The 12,424-nt window shown below is 40.2% G+C and overlaps 1 protein-coding gene across 2 annotated transcripts in view; it reads right to left on the reverse strand.

The window, feature by feature from the left end:
- Positions 1 to 12,424, reverse strand: part of esf1 (ESF1, nucleolar pre-rRNA processing protein, homolog (S. cerevisiae)) — a 74,618-nt gene that overhangs the window by 47,691 nt on the left and 14,503 nt on the right. For both annotated transcript variants that reach the window (XM_072581516.1, XM_072581517.1), the window contains exons 5-6: positions 5,977 to 6,092; positions 866 to 1,018 (exon numbers count right to left, since the gene is read on the reverse strand). In XM_072581516.1, coding sequence (XP_072437617.1) covers positions 866 to 1,018; positions 5,977 to 6,092 — 269 coding nt within the window. The remainder of the gene's footprint in view (positions 1 to 865; positions 1,019 to 5,976; positions 6,093 to 12,424) is intronic.

The following is a 12,424-nucleotide window of genomic DNA, read 5'->3' on the forward strand; positions in this document are numbered from 1 at the left end:
AATTAGATCCATATCCACAAGTAAAAGATATTCTATCAAGTGGCCCACCAACAAACTGCTCATGCATAACACAAAAAAAAATTACCACTTGGAAATCTAATGAAGGACAATTGTTCCTTGTGCTTTGTACTTCCAGCACTAAACATTCAGTTCACAAAGGCAAAATGCAGGCTAAAGTAGAAAGTGTCAGAAAACTATGATTAAAAATTAATGACAGTCAAATGTGCAGAACAGACTCTATACCCAAATAAATTTAAAACTGCACATGTCCAAACACTATAGAATGACAATTCAATAGGATGTTGAATTATTGTGATCCAACAGTAGAACATTGTCATGCTCAAACTGTTTAGTGTCATAGTCAGATCACACTGTGACCAGTAAAGAATAAAGCAAATGTAGAACCAATCTCACCAACATCATCATGCAAAAGTTATCAACAGGTGGAGTGGATATGGATTGAGGTGGAGGTGAATAGCCTGAAATTATTGGAAAACTGGTAGATTACTGTGCAAGGATCAATGTTTGCTCCAATTTGAAGGGAGCAAGTGATGTACTGCCAAGGAAATTCCAAGTTATGTCTAATATTAGATCCAATTTGACTTCAGTTCAGCTTGACCAGACTGCCACCTGGGAAAATCAGCGCATGCTTCAGATTGGAGGAGCATGGATTTGCACAGCAATGTAAATTCCTAGCAATTCTGAGAGCAGCTGGTTACTGCCAAATGGCCCCTGTTGGCTCAAGGTAGCCCTGATGTCACACAACAAGGCTAACTTAAAGCTACTGACTTGTCCCTTACAGAACTATTTGCACAATTATATTTTGCTGTTTGCAAGAGAATGAAAGAGTTTAGTTTTTTTTTACCGGAGATCCAGAAAAGAGCTGCTGCTCTCAAACTCCATCCCATCACACTCTTCATAAAGTTTATTCGCTGTTTCAGAAGAGTCACAGTCCACCACTGCATAGTAATATTTTAGCCGTTTGAACTGGTACTCTCGTACTTTTTCCCTGACAATTCTAGAAATAAACACAAAATCAGTTTAAAAGAACCCAAAGCAATTTCTGTAAGACATGTATTTAAACAGCCCAAATTTGTATCACAACTAGGTGGCTTATGATTCTCTTAGTATTAACTTCAAAGCCAACATTTTAAAAGTTATATTCTACGTTTTTTAAATGTTCGCAAAAATGTCAGAGCAATTCATAAATGTTGGTAATTTGAAGAGCAGGAAATTACTCAGCTCTTTGAAAGTGCTGTCCACTTAGCCCCTTATCTGTTCTTTTCAATTCTCATGGAATATTTATCCCCTTTCATTTATAAAGTCATTATGGATGCTCCTTCCACCTATGTTTTTCCACAGAGAGTTCAAAAGCCTTATTAACACACTGCATTTTATAAAAATCTTCTCTCTCCTACTTTATCTTTCATAAAAATCTTAAAATTTATGTTTCTAGTTCATGACACTGAGAAATAGTTTCTCTCTTATTAACTTTATCAAAACCATTGATCATTTTGAGCAGTAACAGATTTCTCCTCAGCTTGTCCTTTTGTTCCCATGGATCCCAGTTTCCTCGATTCATAATTAAAACTTATCATTGATCATCACCTTCGTGCTTCTTCTGTATCACATCCACATTCCTTACATCTTTCCAAAAGAGAAAGACCTAAAACAGGTCATAATATTCTAACCGGTTCTGCAGCAAAATCACGATGAGTCAAATTTAGATGACACCAAACTCCAGTTAACTTAAAGCTGTGTGCCACTTTCATTGGCAGGATAAGGAATCCAACAGAAGAATGTCTTTGATAAGTTACATTTCCAGACTAGTAACTCTGCATGTAACCTGTACAAACCTATTGTATGACGACATCACTCAATTAGGGCAGGGTGAGGCCTTGCTACATTGTAAACTTATGGGCAACATATCATTGGACATTGAAGTCTCTCTGCAAGTACAGCTGATGACAGTGACAATCCTGAAGTGTCTGACGAATGGGTCTCCCCATTCTGAATTACAGCAATATACTTCCAAAATAGGGGGTGAGTGGCTCACAGGGGAATTTGTCAGTGACGGCATTCCCATGTATCTGCTGCCTTTGTCCTTCTATGACAGTACTTCCAAAACCTTACCTCATTGTGACACCAGTTTGGCACTAAAGCCCCAGATCTGTGAGAAAAAGGGAGGTGGCTGGGATGCCTGAGAGCATGGGTGAGAAAAGATGCCTGTCCAAGTGGAATGGGGGTGGGAGGTGATGCTGTTTGGAGTGACACAGGGAATTTGGATGGGGGGGGGGGGGGGGGGGGGGGAGAGGGGGGGGTAGTGCCAATAAAAGTGCGGATGGGTGGGGGGATGGGATTGCGCAGAAAGAAATGTCAAAATCTCTATTATTAATGTTTATGTAAATGCAATCTTCTGTTTGTTTAGGATAGGAATTAGACCAATGAGGTCAGACAGTAAGGCCATGCGCACTATGGTAAAAACCGTGAGATGAAGGGATTCACTTCTGTGGGCACTTGCTCAGAGCAGCATCATAGACACGTGGCTGTGACTGGCAACTCCACCGGGAATCATAGCCCATAATTTGAGAAGCTGTGTTCTAGGTGGTAGAGACCCTTTGGTTAATAGATGCTGTTAAAGGTACTGGGTGAAGCTGTATATCAGTACTACTACAAAGTAGTGTATTGATGGCACCTGTTATGTAATTTCAGCATTACTGGTTCCCGAAACAAACATCAGGCAAGCTGCACTATAACAACATTTTCACGCAGATACGTGTTGGGTGTATGGTATGAGATGCCAGAGGAAGTGATGGAGGCTGGCACAATTGCAGCATTTAAAAAACATCTAGATGAGTATCTGAATTGGAAGGGTTTAGAGGGATATGGGACAAATGCTGGCAAACGGGACTAAATTTAATCAGGATATCTGGTCAGCATGGACAAGTTGGACCAAATGATCTGTTTCTGTGCTGTACAGCTCTATGATTCTAACTAGGACATGAAATTATTTAGGCTCAAGGTATTACAATAATTTTTCAATATAATTTTTAAGAACATGATGCTGTTGAATGAAGAATCTCATGATAAGGACTACGGTAAGGACTATAATAAGCAAGGAATTTCAAAAAGCAAAAACTCTTCTCTTCATTCTTGTTTAGACAGCACTTTTGAGAGATAAATATACCTCTGTTACTGATGATTTGACAAAGCAGTAAGAGAGCTGAATTAATATGGATGTAGATTGCAGTCATGTTGCAATGAAAGAATACACGACCGTACAGCACAGGAATAGGCCCTTTGCTCCAGGAGGTTGTGCTGAACATGATGCTAAATTAAGTTAATCCCTTCTGCCTGCCCTTGGTCCATATCTTTTCCTTCCTTACATGTTCATGGGATTATCTAAAAGTCCCTTATACACCCTATTGTATCTGCCTCCACCCCCATCCCTGGCAGTGCATTCCAGACTCCTACCACTGTCTGTGTAAAAACTTACCCCTCACGTTTCCTTTGAACATTCCCCTCTCACATCAAACATTTCTTCTCTGGGGAAAAAGGTTATGATCATGAACCCCATCTATGCTTTTCATAAACTTATAGACTTCAATGAAGTCTCCCGTTAGCCTCTGTCACTCCAAAGAAAACAACTCAAGTTTTCTAGCTTCTCCTTATAGCTCGTACCCTCTAATCCAGGCAGTGACCTGGTAAACATCTTCTACACCCTCTCCAAAGCCTCCACATCCTTAATGTGCCCCCCTCAGCTGATTGGTTAGTTAGAAAGATCACTGAACCTATCATGCCATAGCCATCCAATCAAAATCATCAAAATATTTCAGATAAAAATAAAACAATTCATACTATTCATAACTCTTTGTATTTAAATAAGCCTGGATGGTCAGATGCCTGTATTGAAAACACATTTTTATTCATGCTTAATGAGGTTGAGAGGTGACCTTATAGAGGTTTATAAATTCATGAGGGGTATAGATAAGGTGTCTTTTCCTTAGGTGAGGGATTTCAAGACTAGTGGCTACATTTTTAAGATGAGAGGAGAAAGATTTAAAAAGGACATGAAGGGCAATTTTGTTTTTACACAGAATGGTTCGAGTGTGGAATGAACTTCCAGTGGAAGTGGTGAATATGGGTATAGTTACAACATTTAAAAGGCATTTAGATAAGTACATGAATAAGAAATGTTTGGAGGGATATGGGCCAAATGCAAGTAAGTAGGACTAGTTTAGTTTGGCGTGGACTAGTTGGACCGAAGGGTCCGTTTCCATGCTGTATAACTCTATGACTCTATAAATTATTTAATTGGAATTACTCCATGTAACAAACTTTCTTCAAAATAAAATAGCTATTAACATTTCTTCGTACTGGTTGAGAACATTTCTTCGTACTGGTTGAGAAAACAGACTTGTGTCTTTGGACGCAACGTGAGTTCCCATTCAATCTGTGATAGATGAACCAGGGGGATAATAAATGTTGCCAAACTGCACTAAAAGCTTGCTTAGTCTCTTGGGTAATGTAGAACAGACTAAGAATTAAATATTTAGGACATAAGGAAAGAATATATCCTGCAAATGAGGTGGGAAATAACTGCTATGTGTTGGCTTGCCCCTTGACAGACATTTGAAGTGCAATTTGGATTTTGGACAAAGATCTTTTGGATCTAGTTTGGTCTAGTTTATCATTCCATCTGTTTTTTTTCACTTGCAAAGAGGAAATTACACATATGGGGGTATTGGCAAACTTAATGTCACAACTGGTAAAATCAACCATCCAGACTTGGGTAGACCATTAATATAAATACTTTTACAACTTGGATGTATATATTGTGGTAAACAATCCTATTAAGTGTCTTCAAACAAAATTTGGCAAAGAGCCAGATACAGAGACTTTAGTGTTAATTTATCAATTTGTTTGTGAGTACAGAAATTGGTTATTGTTGAAAAGAGAGACTTGTTGCTGAAGTTTTTTGTCTGGTACTCATTAGGACAAATGCAAGAACACTAAATTTCAACAATGGGACAAGTTTACTGATTCATTGATAAGTTGATGTTCAAGTCTTGCACATTTTTTTGAATTCCCTGAGGCTTTGGGGAGCTCCATGAAGATGTCACAGACCATCAGTCAACTTGGCAACTGTTAGCACCCTTTTCTCTTGTCATATAATTTGTTGAGATCATTTGATATTGAGCATTCTTGTATTTGCCCTGATGAGTCCAAGAAAAACAGCCTTGGGAAATATGGGTCCCTTTTCAGATATGGTTAATCAACCTGTTCAAGGATGCTATTACAACAGGTTGGACATGAACCTGGGCCTCCTGGACACAGGACATAGCCACTGCGCCACAATAGCTCCCGCGTCTATTTTCAGATATTTTCTAAACATAGTATTACACATCTCTGAAGCAGGAGGGAGCTGAACTCAGGCCTCTTGACTCAGGAGTAGGACACTATAATTGTGCCACTACACTTTCTGTCTCTTTTCAGCTATGTTAAAGAACATACAAGCGAAGGGCATTGATTGGATCAACACTTAAGGAGACAACTACAGATGCAAGAAGTCAAGTGGAGTCAAGCAATATATAATTATGTTCAATTCTGTGGAAAATAAATCCATCGCAAGTCAAGACTGGCTTAGAATGCTTCACCAGCTGGCCAACCGGAATTTGGACTTCAAATTGCTGCTAGAAAAATGTCTATTATTTATCGTTCTTCTATTACACTGTAACTTGCATGTTTTTCACTTTTAATGCGCTTTATGCTGTGTATGATTGTGCAGTTTATGCTATTCATGTAGCATCCTCGGTCCTGGAGGAACACTGTCTCGTTTTTCACTCTATCAGTTGTATATGGTAGAAATGACTATGGTAGAAAAGCTACTCTTCTCTCAGGGAAGTGGTCAAAAGCCTAGTAAAGAATAAGGAGCTTCTCTAAGGAGGACCAAGGAGTCCAACAAACACCAATTACCTTTGTTCATTAGTATCTTCTTCTGCATCTTCAGGTAAATTGTGGTCCAGCAATTCTGAAGGTCCATGTAATTCCTCTTCTTTCATCTTTTTCTTTCCAAATTCTGAGGGGTAGATCTACAGTAAATACATTCACCAATTTTAAAAATAGTTTTAGTTCTGGCTTCACCTGCTCTACCAGTGGATACATTAAGTGCTTCAAGAACTAGTTTTTGGGAAAACGCAAGCTAGGATTCATAAGAAACATTTCACAGCAAGGCAAGATGGAATGCAATGAGCACATCGGGAGGTACTGTATAGGTGAGTGCTAAGAGAGTGAGCAAGCAGCCCTGAGACGCAGCCTGGTCCAAGCCATTAGCTGGAGGCCTGCACACAAAGTGCCTTTGAAGTATCTTTTGAATACTATTTGCTGGTGCAGGTCTCTGCTTCCTAAGAGTTCTGCAAGTGGATCAGAGAGGTGCCATTATGATGGTGAGGGGTTGGGAAATGTCAGATGCCAATGTCAATGTGCCCACACATTGTGCCGACAGAGGCTGTTTGGCAACCCGCAACATGGAGGCTCCTAGTCACCAGTGGTGAACTGCTTTGACTTACATGTCAGGAATACCTGACATTTAGTTTGTTTGGTGAGAGGGGAAACTAAGTATCAGTGAGGTGTATTGTGTTGTTAATTGTGGTTAACAAGCTATTATCCTCTCTAATTGCAATTGTTGCTGGTCTAATGCATCAAAAATGCAGCAAGTTGCTCCCAACATCAAGATAGGCCTTACTGGACATCACGTGTCATTCTACAAATCTCACCATTGCCCACTTTGTAAAGACCCATATAAAATTCTGCTGAAATTCTTTGGCAGAAATGAGGCTCAGACTAGGTAGAAAGAATGTGGCACGATTGCTCAGTGGTTCGCACTGCAGCCTCACAGCACCAGGGACCTGGGTTCGATCCCTGCCTCAGGTGACTGCCTGTGTGGAGTTTGCACGTTCTCCCCGTGTCTGTGTGGGTTTCCTTCCACAGCCCAAAAATGTGCAAGTCAGGTGAATTGGCCATGCTAAATTGCCCATAGTGTTAGGTGCATTAGTAAATATAGGGTAGGGGAATGAATTACTCCTCAGAGGGTCAATGTGGACTTATTGGGCCAAAGAGCCTGTTTCCATACTGTAGGGAATCTAATCAATATGTTTATTACATAGCACTTAATAGCTAATTATATTACATCTGAGTCATGGGTCTCTGGCAAGACCTCAGGCTAGATTTAAGAGTAAGTAGACATTACCTTTTAGATACATAAAACTTAGCACCAAACTTTGACTTGCAATTTAGAAACTGCTTACCTCCTCGCAGAAATGGTCTTCTAGAGACCGATGGGCCTGGTTTATCTTGTGATCTCAACCTCTCCAGGGATTACTTACCTTACATAAATCTTAATCCCTTATTTCTGTTTTTTTATTCCTCTCCTTCAATCACCTATCTAAATCAATCCTTCAATGTTGGAATACTCTCTACTTCAATTGATAATTCCACTTGTACAATCTGTAGCCTTCACAGTCCTGTGAAAATAGCCTCTCCTGCTAGCTGTCTGTAAACTTGTACATTTAAGATAGTGAAGTGTTAAATATTTCAAGTCATTTCATTCAACTTGTTGCTGTAAGCAGTGATCACCTCTTCAATTTAAAATTCGATGTACAGCATCCCCTGCTGGGTTAAAGTCCAGAAACAGTGATTGCAATGTGGCCAATAATCCTTTCACTAACATGGACTTTAAACTTTAGCATTAATAAAGATGAGGGACAGGTAATGAAATTTACTTCATCACCACATGCAATTACATTTCTCCTTTTTAATGTCAGATATATCCAATATTTTTAAATTAAAAATCTTTTAATTTATAAAGTACGACAAAAGGAGCACATGTAATCGTGTGAAAATTTGAGAGATTTCTGCTCCTCTTCCCTTTCAATGAAAGGCAAAATGAAAATAAAATATATAAGAAAGGGGCCAAAATCTCAAAATGCAGAAGACACCACCTGGTCAGTTCTCCGCGTGTGTGTGTGTGTGTCAGAAAAAGAAACTTTGCCAAGGGTGTAACCCCATCCTCTCAAACAGTCCATAACACAGTAACAACAGGAGCTACTCTGTGATCAAACACATCCAATGTGTTTATCTTATTCAATCATCCATATGGAGAGTGCTGATGTCAAATTTTCTTCTAAGTGATAAACTGGTATAAATCACTGGTTCGGTCTGAGATAGAATTTAGCATCCAATTCTTAGCATCAACTTTAATGTCCTAAAGCAGTGCAGAATCAACTTGCTGTTAGTATACTAAACTTGTAATGCCAGTAATGTAGAAGGATTACAAAAGTTGATCATGTTCTCCTTTGAGAGGTTAAGGGAAGATTCAATACAAGTGTTTAAAATTATAATGGGTTTTAGAAAATAAGGAGAGAGTTTCCACTGGCAGGAGGGTGGGTAATCATAGAACACAGATTTAAGAAGCAGTGAAGGGACCAGGTTTTGTTTTATTTACTCATTTACAGGATGAGAGTGTCACTGGTCAGGCCAGCATTTATTGCCCATTCCTAATTGCCCCGAGGGCAGTTAAGAGTGAACCATATCACTGTGGGTCTGGAGTCACATGTAGGCTAGAGCAGGTAAGGATGGCAGTTTCCTTCCCTAAAAAGGACATTAGTAAACCAGATGGGATTTTTTAAACAATGAATTCATGGTTTTTAATCAGACTTTTAATTCCAGATTCTTACTGAATTCAAGTTTCAACACCTGCCATAGCAAGATTTAAACACTGGTACCCAGAATATTAGCTGGTTTTTAAAAAGGGCCCATCTCCTACCACTGCACAGATGGTCTGTACAGTCGATGCCATCAATCAATCACCAGCCAGCGGATCTCCGTTCAGCTGAGCACTGGAGTCACTACTCTAGTCTCACCCTGATCAGTCCTGAACCAGGTTTTCTTCTTTCCATCTTTAGGTGTCAGATCTTCTTGATGACTCTGCTCTGGAAGGTGTATTTACTCACTGAACAATCAGGAAAACTGCATCTTTTACTAGGTTTGGCCACCACCACATTACTGAAACAAACAATTACATGTTGTATTGCGAGCTGTGACATCAAAGGTTTCATAACTGCACAGGTGGTGATGCAAATACAGCTTGTTTTTAAAGGCAGCAAGGTGTTATGGCTTAGGGCATTCTGATTGAAAGGGGACTGGAAGCAGATTTTAAAGTAATAATTAAAAGGGAATTGGATAAATACTGAAGAGAATGTTTACTGTAGAGGAGGAGACTGATCAGCCCATTGTGTAAATTCTTTCTGTGCTCTCTTTCTGTGCAGCTAATTCCATTCCCCTGCCTTTTCCTGGTAGCTTTGCACGTTGTTTATGTTCAGATAATTATCCAATTTCCTTTTTAAAAGCCACAATGGAAACTGTCTCCCCCACACTCTCAAGCTTTGTAGAACCTAATCATTCACTCTGTTTAAAAAAAGTTTCCTTCTGTGTCATCTTTTGCTATTTGCTTTAAAAACATTTTAGGACGTTATGGCAATAAAGCAGTGGAATGGAACAAATTGCTTAGCTCTGAAACATCTGGCACAGACATGATGGGCTGATGGCCTTATTTAGAGCTATGATTTATTTATCAGGCTAATATGTCAATGAACATGGAGGGCAACATTTTAGAGGATGAATAGAGATTTTCTTACTCCCTTTATTCTGAGATGCACAATGCCATTAGAGATCTGCCCATCAGCACTGATGACTTTCTTGTGATATTCAGTACTTCACCCAATTAAATTAACATGTTTTTTTTTTAAATAATTCCATTCTAATCATTCTCAAGCATCAATATAACCTTAGACTGCTCTTTGATACATTTCATCTGTGCATTCCTTGGAAATAAAACCATTCCTCGGGGAGAAACCAGTAAGTAACATGACACTGTAACATTCACCAAGTTCACAACATCGAAATACTAATTAGTTCCACACACAGAAGATAAAGCCATAAGGCCAGCTTATACTCCCATACCACAATTACACAGAGAGAGGAAAATGCAGAGTTAATGTGGCTGTCTGACAATGTAGAGAAACTTCCCAGTATTCATGATCCTTGCTGGAGACACCACTACCACACTCGTGACACCAAGTTAAATACTTACATGAGTTTTCCCCTCTTTATTGATTAATGAAAATGCCATGGCAACATTCCAAATCCACAATGGATTGATATCACAGACATTTAAAGACAGAAGACAGCCGATTCAGCCCCGTGCTGCACGCTAGCTACACTAATCCATGTTCACATTCTAAAATATTGTGATTTCTGATCACCCCCACTACAAACAGCTCCATCAAAATTTGTGTTCACTTCTCCAAGTCCAATTTTTAAAACTGACACTTTCTCCTGAATTCTGCTCCCTCCATCATACAAGTGTTCCCCACGATTAAAGAATGGCTTCCCATGCCTCTGATTATTGTGCTCCTCTTGAGTGAGGGGATTGGTAAGGAGAATGCAAAAATAGAAATTGCTGGAAAAGCTCAACAGGTTTGGCAGCATCTTGGAGAAAAATCACAGTTAATATTTCAGGTCGAGTGACCCTTTCCCAGAACCGGGTGGCACAGTGGTTAGCACTGCTGCCTCAGTGCGCCAGAGACCCGGGTTCAATTCCCGCCTCAGGTGACTTTGTGTGGAGTTAGCACAATCTCCCAGTGTCTGCTTGGGTTTCCTCCCACAGTCCAAAAATGTGCAGGTTAGGTGAATTAGCCATAGAGTTGGGTGAATGGGTCTGGGTTGTGGGTCAGTATGGACTTGTTGGGCTGAAGGGCCTGTTTCCACACTAAGTAATCTAATCTAAAAACCCTCACTTTCTTTTGAAAAAGAAGGATACAGTTATAAAACAAGTAATTAGGAAGCCAAATGGAATTTTGTCATTTATTGCTAAAGGGGTTGAGTTTAAAAGCAGGAAGGGTTTTTTTTAAGATTCCCTAAAGTGTGGAAACAGGCCTTCGGCCCAACCAGTCCACACCGACCCTCCTAAGAGCAACCCACCCAGAGCCACTTCCCTCTGACTAATGCACCTAACACTATGGACAATTTAGCATGGCCAATTCACCTGACCTGCGCATCTTTGGACGGTGGGAGGAAACCGAAGCACCCGAAGGAAACCCACGCAGACACGGGGAGAATGTGCAAACTCCACACAGACAGTCGCCCGAGGCTGGAATCAAACCTGGGATCCTGGTACCTTGAGGCAGCAGTGTTAACCTCTGAGCCCGTGCCGCCCCATGTTGCACTTGTGTGGGGTGCTGGTAAGGCTACACCTGGAGTTTTGGTCTCCTTACTTGAGAAAGGATGTAATACCACTGGAGGGGGTGGAGAGGAGGTTTACTAGGTTGATTTCAGAGAAGAGGAGGTTGGCTTATGAGGAGAGACTGAGTAGACTGGGATTATATTCATTGGCATTCAGAAGAATAAGAGGGGATCTTATAGAAACATATAAAATTATAAAGGGAATGGTTAAGATCAAAGCAGAGAGGATGTTTTCACTGGTAGGTGAAACTACAAGTGGGCATAGCCTCAAGATTAGAGGGAGCAGATTTAGGACCGAACGGAGAAGGAACTTCTTCACTGAGGGTTGTAAATCTATGGAATTACTTGCCCAGTGAAGCAGTTGACGCTACTTCAGTAAATGTTTTGAAAGCTAAGATAGAATTTTTTTTTGAGCAATAAAGGAGTTAAGGATTGCGGTGAGAGCACGGGTAAGTGGATCTGAGTCCACAAAAAGATCCACCATGATCTTACTGAATGGCAGAGCAGGCTCGAAGATCCAGACAGCCTACTCCTACTCCTAATTCTTATCGTGCCAGAAATTACAAGACTTAAGATAAGACCAAAGCCTATTGCTATTCAATGTGGACAGTTAGACTACCAATAAGCAAGGGCACTTTCACTGTCTCGAAAAATCTTATAAGCTCGTGGGCATAAGCAGTCTAATGTTACTGCGTTACACTAATTTTGATTTAGATTAAATATGGGACGACTAAGGCCATTTTTGGCAATCCTCACTCAAAACTCCATTGTCTAGGTACCCAAACCCAACCATCTCCCGAACAACAGTCTGAGATTAAGCCAGTCTGTTTGGAACCATGGTATCAATGAGTTTTCAACCTTGTATTTGTGCTATCACCAAGACTGCTTATTTTCACTTATCACCCCCCACGTTCACTCATCGCAGCACTTCTGCAAATGAAACTCTCATTCATACCTTTGTTATCAGTACACTTGAAAATTCCAACTCATAACTGGATGGTTTACTATCATTTCCCTCCCATCAGCTGTCCGTTTATTAACACATATCAAGTCCTGTTGCCCATCACTCCTGTGCTTGGTGACCTACCCTGGCTCCCAGTCAGACTACCAAAGTTCTCATTCA

The sequence above is a fragment of the Chiloscyllium punctatum genome, chromosome 11 (genome assembly GCF_047496795.1).
Source record: "Chiloscyllium punctatum isolate Juve2018m chromosome 11, sChiPun1.3, whole genome shotgun sequence".
NCBI classification, from domain to species: Eukaryota; Metazoa; Chordata; class Chondrichthyes; order Orectolobiformes; family Hemiscylliidae; genus Chiloscyllium; species Chiloscyllium punctatum.